This window comes from Drechmeria coniospora, chromosome 03 (assembly GCF_001625195.1).
Source record: "Drechmeria coniospora strain ARSEF 6962 chromosome 03, whole genome shotgun sequence".
Classification (NCBI taxonomy): Eukaryota; Fungi; Ascomycota; class Sordariomycetes; order Hypocreales; family Ophiocordycipitaceae; genus Drechmeria; species Drechmeria coniospora.
In genome coordinates this window covers 5,976,664-5,997,356 of record NC_054391.1, presented here as the reverse complement: position 1 = coordinate 5,997,356, position 20,693 = coordinate 5,976,664, and the positions used below count along the sequence as shown (strand labels likewise).

Below are 20,693 nucleotides of genomic sequence, written 5' to 3'. Positions count from 1 at the left end.
GAATCAAATATCGCATCGTCCAGGTGAAATAGCTTCTTCTACTTCCAAGCAAATCTATCTACAGAATGCCACTCTCACCGGCGATGAAGCACGGCCAACTTTTGGTCCCTCCCCAAAAACGAAGCAAAAAGGGTGGGAGGAAATGGGAAGGGAGGCCTGGGGGAAGATGGGGTGGGGGGGGGAGCGAATTCGTAACTAGAGGGAGTCTCCGTTCTCAATGGATGACAATGGCCACAGGAAAGACAAACAACGCCAGCTCACTTGCCTCTGCGGTCTCAACCGAGCGGGGCCGTCAAATTACAGCGGCTTGCCGCCCAGAAAATTGGACCACCGACGGACCTCGGACGGGATGCCCTCCTTGCGAGGAAGCTTCTCGTTCATGCATTGGGCAAAGAGAATAGCGGTCTAGGAGGACTGTTAGAGTTTTGCTGCATCACGATAGTAAGGGTGGGACGGGCCAGGTTGGAACATACCTGGGGCTCCATGAACAGGGGAACACCAAAGTCTACAGCGTTGCGACGCATGATGTAGTCGACGTCCATCGTCGTCTTGCCACGGGCCAGGGCCAGGTTGAAGGCGCCGCGGATGTCGTACTTCTTGAACACCTCGCGGAGTGCGCGCTTATCCTCCTTGGGGAACTCAATGACTTCGACGGTGACGTTGTGCTTGCAAGTAGTCTCGATAAAGCGCTTGACGTCTTCGCTGGCGGCGTACATCTTGTATCCAAGCGGTGCGACGTAGTCGGCAACCTGCGTCAGCCAAGGCTTGGAGACCTCGCCGCCGAAAAGGAGACCTTCGCCAGGTTCGGGCATGCGGAAGTTCATGGTCGATTGGAGAGAGGTCCAGTAGGCCTCGACAAGATCCTTGCCAAAGCAAGCAATCTCACCGGTAGACGACATCTCGACGCCGAGGAAGGGGTCGGCACCGGCAAGACGGGTCCAGGAGAACTGAGGGACCTTGGTAGCAACGTAATCACGCTTGACAGCCATGAGATCAGTCGGTGCAGGAACATTCTTGCCTACGAGGGCTTTGGCAGCGACGTCGATGAAGTTGAGACCGAGGACCTTGCTGACGAAGGGGAATGATCGAGAGGCACGGAGGTTGCACTCGATGACCTTGAGCAGAGGCTCACCGCCGTCGGGATTGTCGGCCTTGATGATCTGCATGTTGAAGGGGCCCGTGATGCTCCAGGCCTTGGCGACCCTCGTGGCAATGTCCTTAAGGCGCTCCATGGTAGTGGCGTCGAGGTTCACGGGGGGCAGGACGAGGGTGGCATCACCAGAGTGCACACCAGCCTGCTCAACGTGCTCGCTGACGGCGTGAATGACGAGCTCGCCATTGGATGCGACACCGTCGACGTCGATCTCCTCAGCTCCCTCGATGAACTTGGTGATGACGACGGGATGGTCGGGAGAAACATTGCTTGCCGCCTCCAGCTTGTCCTTGAGGTCTTCCCTGCTCCGGATGACGGTCATGGCGGCACCGGACAAGACGTAACTGGGACGAACGAGGACGGGATAGCCGACCTCGTTGGCGAAGTCCTCGGCGGCCTTGACCGAGGTCAGCTCCTTCCAGGCAGGCTGATCGATGCCAATGCTGTCGAGGATCTCGGAGAACTTCTGGCGATCCTCGGCCTTGTCGATATCTTTGGGGTCCGTTCCCAGCACCTTGGCGCCGCCCGTCTCCTGGAGACGGAGGGCAATGTTCTGCGGCAGCTGGCCACCGACGGAGACGACCACGCCCGAGGCCTGCTCCAACTCGTAGATGTCCATGACTCGCTCGTAGCTGAGCTCCTCAAAGTACAGCTTGTCGGCGCTGTCGTAATCGGTGGACATGGTTTCCGGGTTAAACAAGAGGGAGGTCAGCAGGGATCGACAGACCTCGAAAGCAGGCGAGCGCAGAAGAAAGGAGGGAAGTCGGGAAAGGAAAGCAAAGGGGAGGACGCTTCTCGCCGCTTACATTAATCATGACCGTCTTCTCGCCCATCTCGCGGAGAGCCTGGGTGGCGCTGACGGCGCACCAATCAAACTCGACGGAGCTGCCGATTCGATAGACGCCGCTGCCGAGAATGACGGTGCCCTTGTCCTCGAAGGTGACGTCGTGGGTGGAGCCGTTGTAGGTGGTGTAGAGGTAGTTCGTGTCGGCCGGGAACTCGGCGGCGAGGGTGTCGATCTTCTTGACCCAAGGGCGGATGTTGAAGCTCAACCGGTGGGCGCGGACCTCGTCCTCGGTGCTCTTAACGGCGGTGGCGATCTGGCGATCGGAGAAACCCATCCTCTTGGCCTTGAGAAGCTGGTCCTTCTTGAGGGCCTGCAGGCCGCCGGCGGCTTCGAGCTCGCGGGTGCAGTCGACGATGTTCTGCAGCTTGTAGAGGAACCACTTGTCAATCTTGGTGAGATCGTGGACCTTCTGGACCGAGTAGTTCTCGTGCAGCATGGCCTGGCCGACGGCGAGCCATCGACGGTCAGTGGGGTTCTGCAGCTCGAAGTCGAGGTCGTCAAACTTGTCGCCCTGGAAGCCGACGAAGCGGGGATCGACCTGACGGATGGCCTTCTGGAAAGATTCCTCAAAGGTACGTCCGATGGCCATGACCTCGCCGACAGACTTCATGGCGCTGCCGATGTCGCGCTTGACGTGCTGGAACTTGGACAAGTCCCATCGCGGCATCTTGGTGACGATGTAGTCGAGCGAGGGCTCGAAGTTGGCCGTCGTCGTCTTGGTGACGGCGTTGGGGAGCTCGGGGAGGGTGTGGCCGAGACCAATCTTGGCGGCGGTGTAGGCGAGAGGGTACCCGGTCGCCTTGGAGGCGAGGGCGGAGGAGCGGGAGAGACGGGCGTTCACCTCGATGACGCGGTAGTCGAGACCGTCGGGCTGGAGGGCGTACTGAACGTTGCACTCGCCGACGACGCCGAGATGGCGGACGATCTTGATGGCGGCGGAGCGGAGCATGTGGTACTCCTCGTCGCTCAGAGTCTGGCTAGGGGCAACGACGATGGAGTCGCCAGTGTGGATGCCGAGAGGGTCGAAGTTTTCCATGTTGCAGACGGTGATGCAGTTGTTGTTGGCGTCGCGCACGACCTCGTACTCGAGCTCCTTCCAGCCCTTGAGGGACTTCTCCACCAAAATTTGGGGAGACAGGGTGAGGGAGCGAGCGGCCATGTTGCGGAGCTCCTCCTCGTTGTTGGCGAAGCCAGAGCCGAGGCCGCCGAGGGCGTAGGCGGCACGGACGATGATGGGATAGCCGACCTTCTGGGCGGCGTCGAGGGCCTCCTCGACGGTGCCGACGGCGATGGACTTGGCGATGGGGATGTTGATCTCCTCGAGAGCCTTGGCGAAGAGGTCACGATCCTCGCTAAGCTCGAGGGTCCTGACGCTCGTGCCGAGGACCTTGACGCCATACTTCTCGAAGAGGCCAAGACGCTGCATCTCGACACCGAGGTTCAGGGCCGTCTGGCCGCCGAAGGAGAGGAAGATGCCATCGGGCTTCTCCTTCTCGATGACGTAGGTGACGTACTCGGGGGTGACGGGAAGGTAGTAGACCTCGTCGGCGAGCGTATGGTTCGTCTGGATGGTGGCGATGTTGGGGTTGATGAGAACGGAAGCGACACCGGCCTCCTTGAGGGCCTTGAGCGCCTGCGAACCTGGAGCGACGAGGGCTCGTCAGCAGGATATGGGTACGGGCAGGGAGGCGGCGGTCAGGGTGAGTCACGGGACGACAGACGGCGAGGCCGGTGTCGGCTGAAAAAAAGAAACAGGGTCGTGCGGGCGGTTCGGAGTAGAGCAGAGGGGAGGGAAGAGGGACCGACCGGAATAGTCGAATTCACCAGCCTGACCGATGGCCAGTCCGCCACTGCCGATGACGAGCACCTTTTTGACGTCGACGTTCTGCTTAGGTTTGATGACGCCGCTCTCGAGGTAGGCGTTGGGGTTGGGGGCCGACTGCTGAGCGGCCGAGCTGTAGGGTCGAAGGACGGAGACGGTGCCTAGCCGCTTCAACGGTTGGAGGCGCAGCAGGGCGGCGGACCTGCTCGCGGGCGTCGCCGTGGTGAGAGAGCGGGCGGCGAGCCTGGGAAAGGATTGAGGAACGCGGCGTCCGTGTCGGAAGAGGACCGGAGCGCGACCGGCGAGGGCGGCCGGGAGAGGCATGTTGGGGGCGCGATGGGTTGCGGCAGACTCGTCGTGGGCTCAGCTCAACGCTCCGGAGGGTGCACCGTCCCGGAAACAGCCTGGCCCTTGGGGGATGCCGATTGAGTCGCTGGGTCGACACCGGCGGAGGGGTCGAGGGCGTGCGTCGACAGGATCGAAGTCGTCGAGAGGAAAGGGGGATGAGGAATTGGGTGAGAGAGGAGGGAAGTCAGCGAGCAAGCGGGTGGGATGGGTTGGCCATGGATTGGATAACGCTGGCTTTGGCGTGATACAGTCGTCGCCGTAAAAAAAAACGAAGCGGGTTCGGGGGAAAAAAAAAAGTGGCCTTCCGGTTTAGCTCCAAGTTAGGGGCGTACCCACTACCTCTTTGCAGTATGACCACAAGTGAGTAAAGGAAGTACTCAGTACATGTGCACTATTCCTTCTTCGAGGCGGGAGCGAGCGATGAGCAATTACCAGGCACCATGCTAAGTAAGTACAGTACACGTAAGTACAGTAATTGTATAAGTACAACTACAGATGCCGCTGCATGTACATAATTACACCGCCTACTCCGTACTTGTACATACAATACGGTGTGGCTCGCTCTTGTGCGCTGTACAAGTACACCTACATGTATACCTAGTACTCATAACATGCCTACTAGTATGCAGCACAACTTGGACACAACGCTTCCTGGTACTCGGATCGCGTCTGCTCGTGTCTGCTTTGATATTTCTCTGGACTGCTTATATCAGTGCGAAATGCAATATTGCAATCATTTGCACGTACTGAAGTACAGTATCGAGCACGAGCACTCGAGAGGCCTACCGAACCAACCGTACCATGTACCGGTACTCCGTCGACGTAGGAAGGATCTGGGTCGTCGCCGCACTAGGACGAGTTCGTTTAGTCTGACGCCCAGGGGCCGGCGATAACTACGATCAGCCAAGAAGTGCCTGCGTTCAGTGCCGCTGCCAAGACTTGAGGTACCCCGAGTCCGCGACGGAGAGCCCTGGCCAACAGCCCTGACCAGCAGCCCTGACCAGCAGCCCTGACCAGCAGGCTACTACAAATACAATACTTAAGTACTGTGCACTTACTGTAAGTACTTGGTACTTAAGTATACTTGTACTTACTACGTGGTTGTAAGTACATGTACTGTACAGTACAGTACAGCCCTCTCAGCCCTGACCACAGCGGAGTCTAGAAGACAATTTTGTCTCCGTCCACTGCAGTCATCCATCCTTCCGTTGTCGCTCATTTCCGCGCAGCGAGCCTTGCCTGCTTTCCCCTGATGTCAGGCAGGGTAGTACTCGGCGCGGAACTACTTTAACCATGGGAAGTGCATGTACGGAGTAAGTACTCCGTACAGTACTTTGTGCTTCAGGGCCCTTTGTCCCGTCCCATCTGCATTGATGACTGTATTGAGAAAGCTGAGGGCAGGGCGCCCGTCGTCATCAGCCAGCCAGCCGTTTCCGTCTTCCGTCCCTCACATTTTCTCGTGCCTCGCGTCGGGGGGGGGGGGGGGAAGTGGAGAGACGTTCGAGCCCCTCGAGGTATTTGCACGCTTCAGCGGAGTATTTACAGTACATGTACATCCTTGTTAGACATGTACAGCTACAGTATGTCTGTCGATGGTAGTAGGTGTTCTGAGTAGGTGTACACTGGTACCGTGCTCCGAATGAAACTGCCCTTCCGACTTTCCACGCTGCATGGGCGCCGCTGAGAACGGCACATTGTGGGTGTGAGTCATCATATAGGCCGGCACTCGCTCTCGCACTTGCGTCAAGCGTCGGCTTCGGGAGTCGGCATTTGACATTGGTCCTGATAGGGTCCGGTTCGGCACTTGGACCGAAAACTTTACCCCTTATTCGTACTCCATTGTCGGCGCCAGACTAGGTACATACTTAGTACATGTAATCTTGGGGCTAGCATTACGGCATCCGTATTCGCCCGCACATAGTACAAGTAATTATTACAAGTACATGCACTTGTACTTGTGCAGTAAGTACTCACAGGTTAGTATGCATGTACGAGTACTTGCATGTACGGCAAAGGGCCAGCCGCCTGCAATCCCTTCTTCCTTGTCCGTACAGTATTGCTCTGTTCTCCGCACTCCGTACTTGAGTGCTTACGGAGTACTGTAAGTACACAAAGTACAAATGCCATCAAAGTCCCTCTGCTTTTTACTTTTAACATCCATGCTTGTAGCTGTGCGGGTGCCCCGTCTTTCTATCGTTACCTTGCAGTTAGATGTGTAATTGTATTAAAAGTACAAGTCCTCATTCTCGTACATGCAGACGTGTTCGCCGTGCTTTGAACGGGCACTGGCAGGCACTCTTCGGCATCGATCTGTAGAAGACTCCACCAACTCGCTACTTTGCCATCTTCGTCTTCGTGGTGTGGTACCTGATGGGGAGTTGAACTGTCACACCGCCGCCCCCAGAGCCAAAACTGCCACATGCAAGCCCTCTCTCGGTGGTAATCGCTCCATCCCCATTCTTGCCATCTAGAGAGATGGATGGAGCTAGGCTCACATCTCAATGGAGGGCCAGCATGGCAGTGCTAGACCTTGGGTACCTAGTATATAATACGTTGCAAGCCCACCTACCAGCAAGTACATGTAAGTGTATAAGTAAGTACTGTACTTACTGTAGTTGTAGATAGTACTTGTACAGAGTACTCCGTACTCCGTGCTCGAATACTGGCGATTATTATTGATACATGTACGGAGTACTCAAGGGCTCATCCAGCGAAAGTCTCATCAAGCGATGCACGTGATTTCCTGCTTTGCTTGGTTGAGACCTTTGCCACATTGAAGCCAACACCCGCCCTGTTCAAGTGCCCATGCTTGTCCAGTCGAAGCTACTCATCGAGCACTCTATTTCCTTCTTCGCATCGTTGGGACCTTTGTCATATTTCAGCCAGCGCCTGTGCTCATCCAGCGGAAGGTGCCCATCGAGTACTCTATTTCCTTCCTCGCATTGCGGAGGCCTCGGCCACGTTGACATCAGCGCGCGTGCTCAGGTACCCGAGCTCACCCAGTGAAAGGTACTCATCGAGCACTCCATTTCCTTGTTTGCAAGGCTGGGACCTTTGCCACATTGAAGCCAGCACGGGTGCGTTGTAAAGCACTTGGCCGTGGCTGCAGAGCCTTCGAAGCAGCGGCTTCGGCGCCACCTCGAACGAAAGAGCCCCTCTCGGCTTCAGGTCGTTGTGGAGGCGCTGAGAGGCCATGCGATTGCATCACTGTGCGCAGCTTGACGGCCGGTTCTGTATCATCCTGAGAATCCTTGCCGGTCAATCATCTCCGAAACGTGAACAAAGCAAGCTTCAGCTCGCCAACCGTACCGCAAATCGCCGCGAACAGTGGGAGACGTGCTAGCCCGACAGCATCAGCGGCGTCAACGCACATCACTTGGCGCACATCTTCCGCATCGATTCCGGAATGGAAAACCATGGCCATGGCCAGATTGCTCCCAACAAGTACTCCGTAGACACGTCTGGGTTGCTCATATGTTGTCTAGTCAAGCTCCCGTCACCTCGACGCTGGTACTTGAAGCATCACCATCAAGTCTTCTGTCGGCTGCGCCAATCCTGGGATACACGGCGTACTAACGACAGCTTTGTTCGCCAAGAATGGATCAACGCCGAGCTCTGCCTAACCAGTGAGCTCCATCGTCTGGTCGAGAACACCGACGCACGGTCGGAGGAGCGGCACACCAAACGGCGGGGGGAGGGGGAGGTTGCACAAATTCCCGGAATCGCTGACGAGTGGTGGGGAATTGCCAGGTCAGGATCATGGGGGAAGGGCTCCCGCAGGCTCGCACTCTTCCTTGCCGAAACCCTACAATCTTCCTACCAGTGGTCAGCACTGCGAGCAGCAGCGACCACTCTGCAGCTGGCGTCGGCCGTTTGTCGCGTCCAGACTACGGTGTAGGTTCTTTGGGCCTTCCTGGGTGACGACCTGTTAACATGGACTTTGATGGCCTCACTGGTTCCAGTTTCTGAATTCATCCGGCATATCGAGTCACGGTGTCGCGGCGCCTCATGAACGCGAGCGATGGAGGAGATTGATTGTCCAAGGTTCCTCGTTCAACCGCACTGTACGCTGGACGGGCCGTGCCGTGCGCTCCACCTCCCCCTGACAGATCCGCACTGTGTAATACCTGCGCGTGCACCTGAGGCTGCAAGTACTTATGCAGCGCGCCCATGCCTCCGCACCTCGCGGTTCTATCTCGGCCACACCAGCCGCCAACCCCCAATGGCATGTACGAGTGCCATACCAGCCAACGCGCAGCACACCGTGCCTTGAGATGCATCGAACCGTACGGGAACGCCGAGAGGGGCGCGGTCGCGGTCTCCGGGGGACGGCGGCGGCGTACAATGACTCTCGTCGTCAGGTGAATCCTAGATCAGATCGACGGCATCATTGTCCGAGAGCAAAATCTCCAGCCATGAAAATTCGACATCAGTCCATCGACGGGAAACGCCTTCCGATGTACTGACGACCGCCGAGGTGGTGTCTGATCGGAAAACATAGGCGAATGGGCCGGTGCGGATCGGAAAGACTGCCGAGGAATCCACTCTCCAGTGTCGGAACAGAACGACATGATGGCACCTCTGCGTCATGACCAACACACCAAGACAATCACGATGACAGAGAACTTGGAGCCTTCATTCCAGGCTGGCCAACGTAGCGCCCACATACGGCATACCGCGTGCCACTAGTGCGACGCAGATCGGCAGTCACAGGTGCTAGCCCACCTCATGCCTAGCGCCTGGTAGTTGGAAGTTGAGCATGGGGTGAGCTTGGACTGCAGCATGTATCTGTAGGGTAAGAGGCATTACACCGAGCAGGATGACACGATGGTATGAGAATGCGTCATGGGCGTCTTTCTAGCCTCGCACCGCTGGCAGAGAGCGGGGGGGAGGTATGCGCAGCCGAGTACCGAACCCCCTATATCCTGCTCGTGATGCACGGGAAATTTCCTGGCATGTTCCATGCGTCGTCAAGAAGGGGTAAACGAGAATCTCCGTGAGCGGAAGACATGACGATTGGTTCGCGGACAACCCGTTTATGTTCTGTGTTGGTATCATTCGGATGACCCCAATGTTGGACAGCGTGGTCCAGCGCATGTGTGTGTACATGTACTCCCAACAGCAGATTGTGTAAATGAGGTTTACTACTAGGGACGGAGTACTAACTTACTGGACCAAGTCCGCTGGCCCAATACTTGGACGTTGGTACAGTGATAGAGATGTAATGTTGTATCGAGCATGCTTTGCATCCAAGTACTTGCAGCATCCGTACACTGGGAACGGTCCACAGTACAGCCAACACCACGCACCGTACACCTGTATCTCAACCCGACTATGCTCCGCACTAAAACTGACTGCGAGCTGCGATGCCTCAGGTATCTGACAAGGACGTGCCGGACCTCGATCCATGCACCATCGGCCAGCTCCAATTCACAACTTGGTTCCTCCATTTCCAGCTGTTCCAATATCGACCAAGTGCAGCGCCCAAACCAGATCGTGAGCCATGTTTCATCGCCGTCTTATGCTTGTCCTCACCGAATCCAGATCTGTTCCCAACGACCAACGGCCAACGACCAAAGAAAATCCTTCGTACACATACTTGCACGTCCGTGGATGCATTGAAGAGATGCATGCCCACTGGCACGGGACGTACCCGACATCTGACGTCGGGTGGTTCTGAGCCTCGATCATTCTAACCGTCGAAAAGAGCCGCAAAACCGCCGATCACCCTGGCGAGACATCCTTGACCGACTAGCTCCATCACCTCTCCATGTCTCGTCCACCATCGCTGTGAGGAAAGGGAGCGATGGGAACCAAATCCCTTGCCTGTCGTTATGTCGGCTGTACGGTGCAGCCGTCGGTTTCCGCCCTCGACGTGCTCGCTCCTCCATCCCATCGAGTGCCCCTGGCCGCTCCTCGAGCCTGCATCATCCACTTTTCCTTCTTCTCTCCAGACGGGCATTCGATCGCCGGCTTTCCGCATCTCCGGAATTCCCCCACAAAGACCAAAACGGTACCGATCCGGCGCCGAACGAGGCACCATCTTCAGAGACGGGTGGAATGTTGACCCGTGAGGCGTCGGACCCGACTCCCCATCTCCGCTCCGTGCGGATGCACCTTCGGACCAAAAATGATCGACATTAGGAATTCACCATCCCCTTCCATTTCACCACATCAGTCGCATGAAACGACGTGAATTCCTCCCGCTACTTCACACACGCTCGAGCAATCCATCCTCTTCGGCCGTTCTCCAGTCGCATTCACGTTCCATCTCCATCAAGATCTCCTCCAGCTGCACTGTCCTCGGGAATTTCGACTCGGAGCAAGCCCCTGAGTCGACGCCGATTTAGATTCTCATGCCGATGCCTATCTGGCCCAGCGAGATGCTTCGCGAGACGAGTGCCACCCGCGGGGTCGGGTATAAGATGCCGTCGCTGGCCCCAAGCATGGCTCGAACTTCGCATCTTCTGTCGTCCATCTCATCTTCATCATCTTCATGCCAGCCCATCATTGAACTCGGCCACAAGTCAGAAAACACCTTCCCTACAACAACAACAACAACAACAAACACCTATTCTCACCAGTGCGGAAACAACAATCCACACCGCCAACATGAAGACCGGAGCCATCGCAGTCGTCCTCGCCTGCTTGGCCGAGAGCGGCCTGTCAGCTCCCGCCCGACCTGTTTCCGAGATAAGCCAGCGAGATGCTCCCGCAAAAGAACATCTTGTTACCAGAGAAGAGGTGGCCATGGTTGCGACTAGCCAAGGTGCTGCCGACAAGTCCGAGGATCAGACAACCAGTGGTGGACAGAAGCGCGGACTCCCCCTGCCAGTTGGTGATGTGGCCAAGACAGTCACTGGGCTTGCCAGTGGCATCACCGGCGGGGGATCGACAGGCAACCCAGCTGGCGGACTGGTGCTGAACGTGGCCGGCTTGACCGGTCGCATTGCCGGCGGGGCCAAGGCCGGGCTCGGGCCAGTTGGCACCGTAACCACGACGATTGGTGATCTTGCCGGTGGCGTTGTTGGCGGATCGAGCGGCGCACTCCCAGTCGCTGGTGCCGTCAGTACTGTCAGCGGAGTAACTGGAGGTCTGTCTGGCGGGAAGAAGGGCGGCTTGCTTGGCGGTGCCATTATCCCGGGCATTGTTAAGCGTGAGCCAGCTACGGAGGAGAAGCGCGATGGGCCTCTTGACGCCGTCACCGGACTTGCAGGTGGTGTTGCTGGCGGTCCGGGCGGCCCAGTCGGTGGCGTCACCGGCACCGTCACCGGACTCGCTGGTGGTCTCGCCGGAGGGGCCGGCCCAGTCGGTGGCGTGACCGGTACCGTTGGAGGACTCACCGGTGGTCTCGCAGGCGGCGCTGGTCCAGTCGGTGGCGTGACCGGTACCGTTGGAGGACTCGCCGGTGGTCTCGCAGGCGGTGCCGGCGGCCCACTCGCTCCCGTCACCGGTGTTCTTGGCGGACTGACTGGGGGTCAAGCAGGAGGCAAGAAGGGTGGCCTTCTCGGCGGCGTCCTAGTTCCTGGCCTGGTTAAACGAGCCAGCGAGGCTCCGATCGAGGAGCGCGCCGATATTGTCACTGAAATCGTCAACCTCGTCCTCGGTCTCCTGAAAGTCGGAGGGCCTACCACTGCTCCCGTTACAGACACCGTCACTGGTGTCGCCGAAGGTGTGGTTGGAGGCAAGACCGGGAAGCCCGTGAGTAACGTTCGAAGCCTTTGAAGGTCAAACTCGCACAGCTGACACAAAGCTCCAGTGAAACCCAAGGCGATTCAACAAGGCGACACCAAATGGCTGGCAGTATCATAGCCTAAGCAATGAGGATCATGATAGAACGCACGACAGGGCATACATTCGTTAGGGCGCGACGGGGCTAGTGGTTTGATATGAAAAACTTCGCGTTGAACATACGGGGGACATTGGATAGGATAGCTGTTTTTCTGCACCAAATTATATGAAGCCATGTGCGAACACGGAAACTTGCGCGCGAGTTGTGAAAGTCCCGTATGAACCAGTGAATTTAGTAGTTCTCTACTGACATGAGATGAGCCAGAGAGGTAATACAGGTTATTATAGAAGTTGTTGGGGCCTTTCCTCAATGTCTCAACCCGGTCAGTCTCGCAGTCATCATCGTCAGTTGTGTCTGAACAAGAGACGCCGAAAAGCGAGGTATAAAGCACGGAGGCAAATATTGGTTTCTAAAATTCGACGGTATAGAATGTAGATCCTTGTTATCGGGCAGAGAGTACTTGACTTATTATTCCAGAAATTCAACTTCATTTGTGAGACCCCTACCCACCTCGTTCTCTGCCTGGCACGGGCTGGATATCGAACCCCGGGAAGCCAGGCAGAAAAGGCTCAGGTAGCCTCAAGAATTCAGTGGTGCGACCGGATGCAGGCGCGTCTTGTTGCGTCGAGCTCGCTTCGCTGCCAATCGCATGACCTCGTGCAGCTCTGGCAGCGCCTCCCCGACGACCTCAGGTGTCGTTGCGCACGCCAGCTTTTTCATCACAACTTCACCGTGGGACCTGTCTATATGCGCTGGCTGTAGATCTTTCGGTATTGTCTTGACCGATGTTGTAGTTGTCGACTTCAGCATTCCGCCCTTGTCGTCCGCTGGGTGTGCGGACTCTTCGCCCTGACCGATGGCATCAGTCTTGACCTCGACCTCAAACTCGACCTTGACCCTAATATTCTTTGGAGTGTCAGGATCCGGCTCTCCGAAGCAAGAGAGGGTCATATTCGCGATATGGTTCCAGGTGCAGGGAATGTTGAACTGCGCAATATTCTGACCGAGAGCGAGCGCATTCGTGAACCCAGCAAGCGTAGCAGCTTTCAACTATTCCAGCCATCTTCCAGTAGAGATGGCCGCTTGGGATTGTGGACGGCTTTTATAAAGACCAAAGTTTGAAGAAGACAGGGCCTCGATTGGGTGAAAGGGATGGCTGTGTGCAACAGACCTTTGTCCTCGCCTCGACCAGGGCTGTTCACCATCCTTCACCATCACAGCGTATGCAAACGGCATGCCTTGAACGTGGCATACTCTTTGTGTGAACAGTCGTCCATCTTGCAAAAATTGCTGCATTATGCTGCAGCCGACGACAGGGTGCGTCTATTGCTCACGCAGCCAGATTTCGCACAAGAACTTGTCGAAAACTTGACGGGCAACCAGACCACCAGGCGGCACAGAAGGAGAAGCGAATGATTGCTCATTGAAGACGTATTCATCCGCACGTGGCCCGCTTGGCGAGATATCACTGTTGAACAACGCTCGAAGGCGCAGTAAATACTAGATATCGGTGGCCAACGAGCCGGCAAACCGAATACAGCACAAGCGAACGCATGCTTCTGATATGGATAATCTTCAAGAGGTTTGAGTGGGCCGTCGTCAAATGGTCCCCAGGTATGGCGGTCCAGAACTTCCAAATATTTCGGGCGAAAAGTTGCACTTTGATGAAATCTGGGACAGGGTTGGTTTGAGTCGAGAGGATCACATGAACAACAAGCTTTGTCGCCGAGGCGAGTAGACCTTTTTTTTTTCTTTTTTTTTTTTTTTTTTGGCTGGGTTTGAATTATATTTGTATTGCATTGGTTCTTCAAGAGTCAACCTCTCCACTGTTGCATTAGTAGGAATAACAGCTGTCATGATGCGAGGATCATGCGCGCAGAATGAAGACGTAAATGAACTAAATCCAACAGCTTGGCTGCCCATTTTGGCACGGATCAACAGGACGATTCCATAAACAACGACGAAACTGGGGTCAGTTGTGATATGCGGGCCGCCTCGTGGAGGACAGGGCTGCACCTATCACGCAGCGATCGAGGTCCTGCCGGCGGGTGTGCAAGAGCAGAGGAGGGCGGCCGTCTTTCGCCAAGATGTGCGTCATTATGAGCAAGCACTGGTCGTGGATGGGGTGCCGGCCACGTGCGCGACGTGTATCCGGTGCCAAATTTGATGAGAACGAGGCGAGGAGGTTAGTGCGCCTTTCCATTTTTCTTCTCCTGCTGGAACTTTGCAATTTCGACTTGAACCTGCTTTTCGACACGGCTCTGGAGCTCCTTGCGGTAGCCGAGCTTGAAGAGCACCTCAAGCCAGACAAACATGGGGGCGAGGAAAAGAGCCTGAACGAGGTTGTCCAGCAGTGCTGGCGCACGGCCCTCAAAGGCACCGTGGCCGATGAACTGGGCAATCCAAGAGGCCACATGGACCACGAGAGCGGCCTGGAAGGTTGCCTTGGGATCCTCGAGGCGCATATGGTTGACAAAGGCGGTGCTACCGACGCAGAAGGCAGCAAGAACGAAGCCAGCGACCGGCTCTAGTAGCACGTAGAGTCCTGCATAGAGCACGGCGGCGATGGTGCCTAGGTTGAGGTCGAGATAGGGAACGGTGAGCCAGGGGGGCAGTTGGATCAGCGTGCCGGTATAGGTGGCCTGCAGAAAGCTTGGGTGTCAGCATGCGTCGGGTCCTGGGGTCTCGATGTTGCGGGGAAGGAGGGCATACCATGCAAAAGGCAGAAACCAGAATCATCGGTACGCAGACCATGTGAATGGCAACGTTGACCGAGTTGTGATGGTAGGCGCCATACTGGGGACAGACGAGACGGTCAGCGAGGAGTGCCTCCCTTCCGCTTTTCATGTCAGGTGCTAGAAGGAAATGGACGGGAGCCGTACAAAGACGAGGTGCCTCTCCAGATCCAACGACATGATGGCGAAGGCGGCGGCGTCGGCGGCGGAACGCCTGAGCAAAAGCCAGCGCAGGGGTGAGCTGGATGTTGAACAGGTATGGGGGAAGGCTGATCTGATCCTCAGGAGGTGTCCTTGGAGCGTGGACGGAGAAGAGGGGGGCTAGAGAGGGAGAGGGAGGGGGAGGGAGAGAGTGGGAGTGAGCGAGAGAGAGAGAAAGAGAGAGAGAGGCAGTTGGTAGGGTGATGATTTTATCGTCTGGTCAGTACTAGGAAGGTAATACAAGTACGGAGTGAGCCAGGCAGGTACTAGTAGTCTTCGAGGAGCTGGAGGGACGGACTTGCCGCGAAACAATTGGAGGCAAGGTTGCACTCAACCACATCAGCCAGTTCCGTTCATATGAGGTACAGCAGTAGGGTACATGCGTGGGTATGGAGTACCTGTAGGTATAGGTGTATGTATGTATTTCCTTGGTACAGAATACAGCAAGCTTCTAAGTACAAGTACAAGTACGAGGTACGTACGGAGTACCACTACAGAGTACACAGCATGTACTTGCAGTACTTGCATACTCCTACTAGGTAGGCACTAGGTAGGTAGGCGACTAGCTGCCAGTACTCCGTACTCGCTCCGGCGGAGCAATTGGGAACCAGGCATCTCCGTGCTAGCAAGACTCAAGGTACTGGCTCCATGTACGGAGTACGGAGTGTTACTTGCTTACAGTTCAACTGGTAGGATACAAGGCAATTCCTTCGGAGCACCTACTAAATGCATGAGTACTACGGAGTTAGTGTTAGTACCTTCAATCCACTCCGGACCTAAATACTACCATAGGTTATCATTGCGTGCCACGCAACTGTTGGTAAAAGTTGGAACCATGAGACTACCGCTACTGCTATTTGAATGCATACAACTTCTGCTATTTCCCCTAGATGTGCGCAGTAATATTACTCATACGTCTGCATGTGGACAGAGTACGAGGAGGGAGGGTACAGAAAACCCAGAACTACATAGGTACCGCCGCCGAGTTGAGGCACCTCGGTGTTGGCAAACTGGCGTAGATCAACATCTACTACTAGGACTGACTATTCGTGCAACCTCCATAGTACGAAGAGCGATATGCTGGGACAGTCACGTCCTGCCATCTTCATTCGAATTGCTGTAGTAATACTGCATTCGTGAGAGATGTTACCAAGAAACCGTTCAGCTGCGGCGTAGCCCACTGATACGAGGCAGGGGGGTACATATATGCCCACTACGGAGTACTTACGTTGCACACCTAAGTATACATGTACGGAAAAACGGAGTACGTAGTACGGAGTACATATCGTACTATTGCATATTTTTATCGCATGTGCAAACTGCACCTAATACTTGAACACCTACTTATGTTTTAGTATTAATACTACTTCCATACCCGTGTACTGTACCTACCCTTTGTGTGGGCCGATCTCTGGGGCCCGAGTACTTGTCAGGGCTGTTTGTCAATGAACGGGAGGAACTGGGCCTGAAAACCTACATGTACTCGTGTATGTATATAGCAAGACTGTCGCATGTGCCACAAGGAATACGAAGAGCGTAGAATGCAGTATCCGTACAGCTCTTACGAGTGCCAGGAGGGAACTTCCCGTAGGACATGCGAATAGTACTAGTAGAGAGAGCAAACATGCAAAGTCGAATCAGTGCTCTACTTCTCCGTGCACTCAGATGTACTTGTCGTTTACTTACTGTCCTGCGGATGTACAAGGGATATACTTACTTAATTATATACTATCCTTGTTGTACTTGAATGTGTACAGTAGGAATATAGGATGCCTGGATGCACACCTCCGGATACATTGGCCAAGTTTTAAAATGTTGCGTGGTCCCTCGCCCGTGCATGCACATGCATGCATAGATGATCCTCGTGGGGAACTTCCCTAGAAACAGATTACTGGGACTTGAATGACACACTGATACCCAACTGAACTGGCTTCCTTCATGCTGTGTAGCACTGTGCAGTAACTTTTAGGTGCACCTTGACAGTATTACATTGTTGCCTGTATACGAAGCACTTGCACATGAAATACCGATAAGTACCATGTACATACTGTGGTACTTACAAGCACTTGTCAAGCAAGCGGACACCGATGAGATGACCCCAGCTCGCGTGCGCGCTAGCCCGAGTTGAGCAGGACCTGGCCAGTGATGGACTTAAGTACAGTACTTACTACTTAGGCACTTCACTACATGCACTTACTGTACGGAGTACTCCGTACATGTACAGTACTTCGTCGGCGCTGGAGCCATTTTGCCGTGCTTGCGCTGTCCTGTGCATGTACTGTACAAGTATTATAATAGTGCGTGTACGTACTGTGGGGAGCGACGGCCTGTCGCCAGGCTACATCGCACGGTCCACCCTCAAGTGGCCGACGTCTTGAGTGGACGAGAATTCAACCGACAACGCCAGCAACACCCAACTTTGCGTCAGCCTCGTCTCGCACTCACGCACCGCGCCATTCAACAACCGCCACCCACCTCCTCTCCCAGTCGGGGAGCCAGAAGCGCACGTCTCGAGGCGGCGAGACCGACTGTGCTCTCTTGCGACTGCTTCCCGACGACGTCCAATTACCCCTCTCGCCGCTCCGTCGGCGACCTCAAGAAAGCTTGAGGGACCGACTTCTCCCACCCCCTCCTCGGTCGACCCTGCCAACGATTGGATTCGATTCGATTCAGCTCTCCGAGTGCAGGCCTGGTGCCCACGTCTGTGTGTGTGTGTGTCCGTCCACTCGTGCACCTGGGGCGCTGCCTCGCACTCGCGGCATCCTCAAGCTTCGTTCGCACGTCCAGAGCAACGAGCGCGGCGTTGGCCAAGCTCCAGAACGCGGATTCGCCAGCTCCCCCACGGCTCCCGCCACGCCCGCTGGAGAAAGCGCCAACATGTTCTTCCTGTATAACATGGAGCGCAGAGTGACGCTGCATCCCTCCTACTTCGGGCGCAACATGCAAGAGCTCGTCACGAGCAAGCTGCTAAAAGACGTCGAGGGCACCTGCGCCGGCAGCTACTACATCATCTCCATCATGGACACCTTCGACATCTCCGAGGGTCGCATCCTTCCGGGGAACGGGCTCGCCGAGTTTACCGTCGGATACCGAGCCGTCGTCTGGCGCCCCTTCAAAGGCGAAACGGTAGGGGCCACGGGCACGGGGCATCGAGGCACCCTTCGATTCACGCTTGGCTGACGTCTCGCAGGTTGACGCCGTCGTCTACTCGATCAACCCCCAGGGTTTCTTCGCCCAAGCCGGTCCCCTGCGGCTCTTTGTGTCGGCACACGTATGTTGCCGAGCTCCCCAGCCCAGGAGGCCTGGCCGCTGACGTCGGCTGCAGCTGATTCCAAGCGACATCAAATGGGATCCGAACGCGACCCCTCCTCAGTTCACCAACAACGAAGACACCGTCATCGAGCCTGGCACCCACGTACGCGTCAAGATTATTGGAACGAGAACCGAGGTCGGCGAGATGTGGGCCATTGGAAGCATCAAGGAGGACTACCTTGGGTTCGTTCTCCACGGCGCCGGAACGCCATGGCCTTTTCCCCCCGCTGACGCGCGACTTTTGCAGATGCCTCCAGGACTGATGGATCCCAACATCACGGCGTCAGGACTGGCGTGCGTTGTGTCGACCTGTGCCGCGAAGCCTTTGCCGCGAGCAGGCCATGTGCAGAAATTTGCCTCGGGTGGCTTGAGCTCAAGCTTCGCGAGAATGACAAAGGTTACGGGATAGGAAGGAGTTCACACAGCTGGCCAGTCATGCCGCTAGTGTCGGAGGCAAGCTTCGACTTGAAGCCAGTGGTCTCCGTCAGGCCTCGAGAGCGTGTCCTTTACGTTAGGGGCCTGGCCACGACCTGTCCTAATCGCGGTCAAGGACATACGATTGGCTGGTGCTTGCTCGGGATCCGACACTGCTTGAGAGTTGCGAGGCTTCGAACGTCGATCGTCTCGCCAAGATGACATTAATACTTGACAGTCATCGCGCAATGTCTACCTGCAAGACCAGGCCGCGTGCCCAGGTTTTAACCCGCTTGGTATTGATTGCTTCTGGTCCAACCGTTTTCGTGTGCCGTAGTCGATCTAGGATCAGCACTGATGTCGCTCATGAACGTGACTCGGACTGTGACAGACGATCGCGGTCCAGAGCGGAGTGTATCAGTACGAAGTGTACCTTCATCCACCGTCGCCTCCCCCATCGGCTTCATGACATTATCAAAGTACCTTGGATTTTGAGTTCTGCGTCATTGGATGGAGGCTCCCCACCATCGCCTGGCTGGGTGAGGCCTATCTGCACAAGTATGTATGACGAGAAGACAGCACCCAATTGCGCGTCGACTTTGGCCATCCCGCGCCTTTTGGTCTCATTGGAGAGAGAAATGGACACAGACGAATGACGGGGAAAGAAGTTGTCCCTGTACAAGTACGGAGTACACCTTGTACAACTAGGTGTGATGCAATTCAACCGTTTCTCAGGTCCATTAGGTCTAGTGCCCCCAGAATACCGAGGCCGATACCGCCCCCCGCCCCCCGCCTGCCGCCTCCCCCCACTGCAACTCTCCCATGCGGAACACCCACGTCATGAGCTGGATCATACGATCGTCCTCACCAGCAAGTGCAGCGACAAAGGCAGGATAATTGTTATATGCGAATAGGATTGCGTCAGGCTTCCTACCGCGAATAGGATTCGGCATTGCGACGGCAAGGAGAATGACGATGCAGGCGTCCAATCGACTCAAGACGGCCTTTGCCCAGGGCAGGCAGTCCATGGGCATGTGGCAGATGCTACCCGGAGCCAACATCTCGAGGCTGCTGGCGAGATCCGGCGTGGATTGGGTCATGGTGGATTGCGAGCATGGCAATATCGACGGTAGGCACGGCCACGACGAGTAGGGGCGAGAGTGCCTTGCTGACCCATGAGCCGCTGCCAGACGGAGCTATGCACGATGCCATCCCAGCCATTGCCGCACTCGGCGTCTCTCCCATCGTCAGGATCCCGGACATGCAGTCCTGGATGGTGAAGCGTACGCGTCCCCCCTGCCCCGTCATGAGACACCTTCACCGTCTAACTGCAGTTTCCAACAGGTGCCTTGGACGCCGGGGCCCATGGAGTGTGTCTGCTCCATTTCAGCCGTGCCTTGACGGCCCCCGAGAGCGCAGGCTGACCGAAGCAGGTGCTTGTACCCCTGCTACGTACGGTAGAGGAAGCTAGGGAGATTGTCCAGGCGGCCAAGTTCCCTCCGATGGGTCGTCGAGGCTACGGCTCGCCCTTTAGCACCGAGCGCTTCAAGCCCATGCCCACCTTCACCGAGTACTTGCAGCAGGCCAATGATGCGCTCTTGACCATGGTCCAGATCGAGACGAAGGAGGCTCTCCAGTCTGTCAATGAGATTGCCGCCGTCGATGGCGTTGACGTCCTGTTCATCGGGCCCTTTGATCTCGGTACGACGGCGTCCTCCCCGGTCCCGGTCCTGCGACGCTACAGATGCACCCTTGGCAAGTGAATGACAAGCTGATGCTCCGACGCGCGGGTAGGAAACAGCATCGGAAATCCCATCCTCGATGGCGTCGTGCCCCGAGAGCTCAAGGACGCCATCGCCAACATTCTTGCGGCGTGCCGCCGGTCAGGCAAGAAGTGCGGCATGTACGCGACGAGTGGCGAGGAGGCCAAGACGCTGGCGGATCAGGGATTCGACATGATCAGCGTCGCGGCCGACTACACGGCTCTCGAATTTGTCCTGAAGCAGCAGTTGAGCGCAGCCAAGGGCGGTGCCGTGCTGTCCAAGACTGGGTCGTCGTACTAGCTAGGC

At 56.2% G+C, this 20,693-nt stretch overlaps 5 protein-coding genes across 5 annotated transcripts; 1 reads left to right on the top strand and 4 right to left on the bottom strand.

The window, feature by feature from the left end:
- Nucleotides 1–297: 297 nt before the first annotated feature.
- On the bottom strand, nucleotides 298–4,146 carry DCS_07377 (uncharacterized protein; the record flags this gene model as incomplete). The annotated part of the gene is made up of 4 exons (XM_040804662.1): nucleotides 298–405; nucleotides 474–1,880; nucleotides 1,960–3,641; nucleotides 3,807–4,146. 4 exons carry the CDS (start codon nucleotides 4,144–4,146, stop codon nucleotides 298–300), a joined length of 3,537 nt encoding a protein of 1,178 aa, XP_040654766.1.
- Nucleotides 4,147–10,961: 6,815 nt separating this feature from the next.
- Nucleotides 10,962–11,318, bottom strand: DCS_07376 (uncharacterized protein; the record flags this gene model as incomplete). Its single annotated transcript, XM_040804661.1, has 1 exon — nucleotides 10,962–11,318. The coding sequence occupies one exon, from the start codon at nucleotides 11,316–11,318 to the stop codon at nucleotides 10,962–10,964; it is 357 nt and encodes a 118-aa protein (XP_040654765.1).
- A 1,223-nt stretch (nucleotides 11,319–12,541) lies between these two features.
- On the bottom strand, nucleotides 12,542–12,913 carry DCS_07375 (uncharacterized protein; the record flags this gene model as incomplete). The annotated part of the gene is made up of 1 exon (XM_040804660.1): nucleotides 12,542–12,913. One exon carries the CDS (start codon nucleotides 12,911–12,913, stop codon nucleotides 12,542–12,544), a length of 372 nt encoding a protein of 123 aa, XP_040654764.1.
- Nucleotides 12,914–14,148: 1,235 nt separating this feature from the next.
- DCS_07374 (DUF962 domain-containing protein) lies at nucleotides 14,149–14,809 on the bottom strand (the record flags this gene model as incomplete). Its single annotated transcript, XM_040804659.1, has 2 exons — nucleotides 14,149–14,604; nucleotides 14,675–14,809. The coding sequence occupies 2 exons, from the start codon at nucleotides 14,807–14,809 to the stop codon at nucleotides 14,149–14,151; spliced, it is 591 nt and encodes a 196-aa protein (XP_040654763.1).
- A 2,966-nt stretch (nucleotides 14,810–17,775) lies between these two features.
- DCS_07373 (uncharacterized protein) lies at nucleotides 17,776–20,687 on the top strand (the record flags this gene model as incomplete). The annotated part of the gene is made up of 9 exons (XM_040804658.1): nucleotides 17,776–18,024; nucleotides 18,089–18,169; nucleotides 18,224–18,504; nucleotides 19,105–19,182; nucleotides 19,539–19,753; nucleotides 19,815–19,907; nucleotides 19,969–19,994; nucleotides 20,058–20,325; nucleotides 20,419–20,687. The coding sequence occupies 9 exons, from the start codon at nucleotides 17,776–17,778 to the stop codon at nucleotides 20,685–20,687; spliced, it is 1,560 nt and encodes a 519-aa protein (XP_040654762.1).
- Nucleotides 20,688–20,693: the final 6 nt, after the last annotated feature.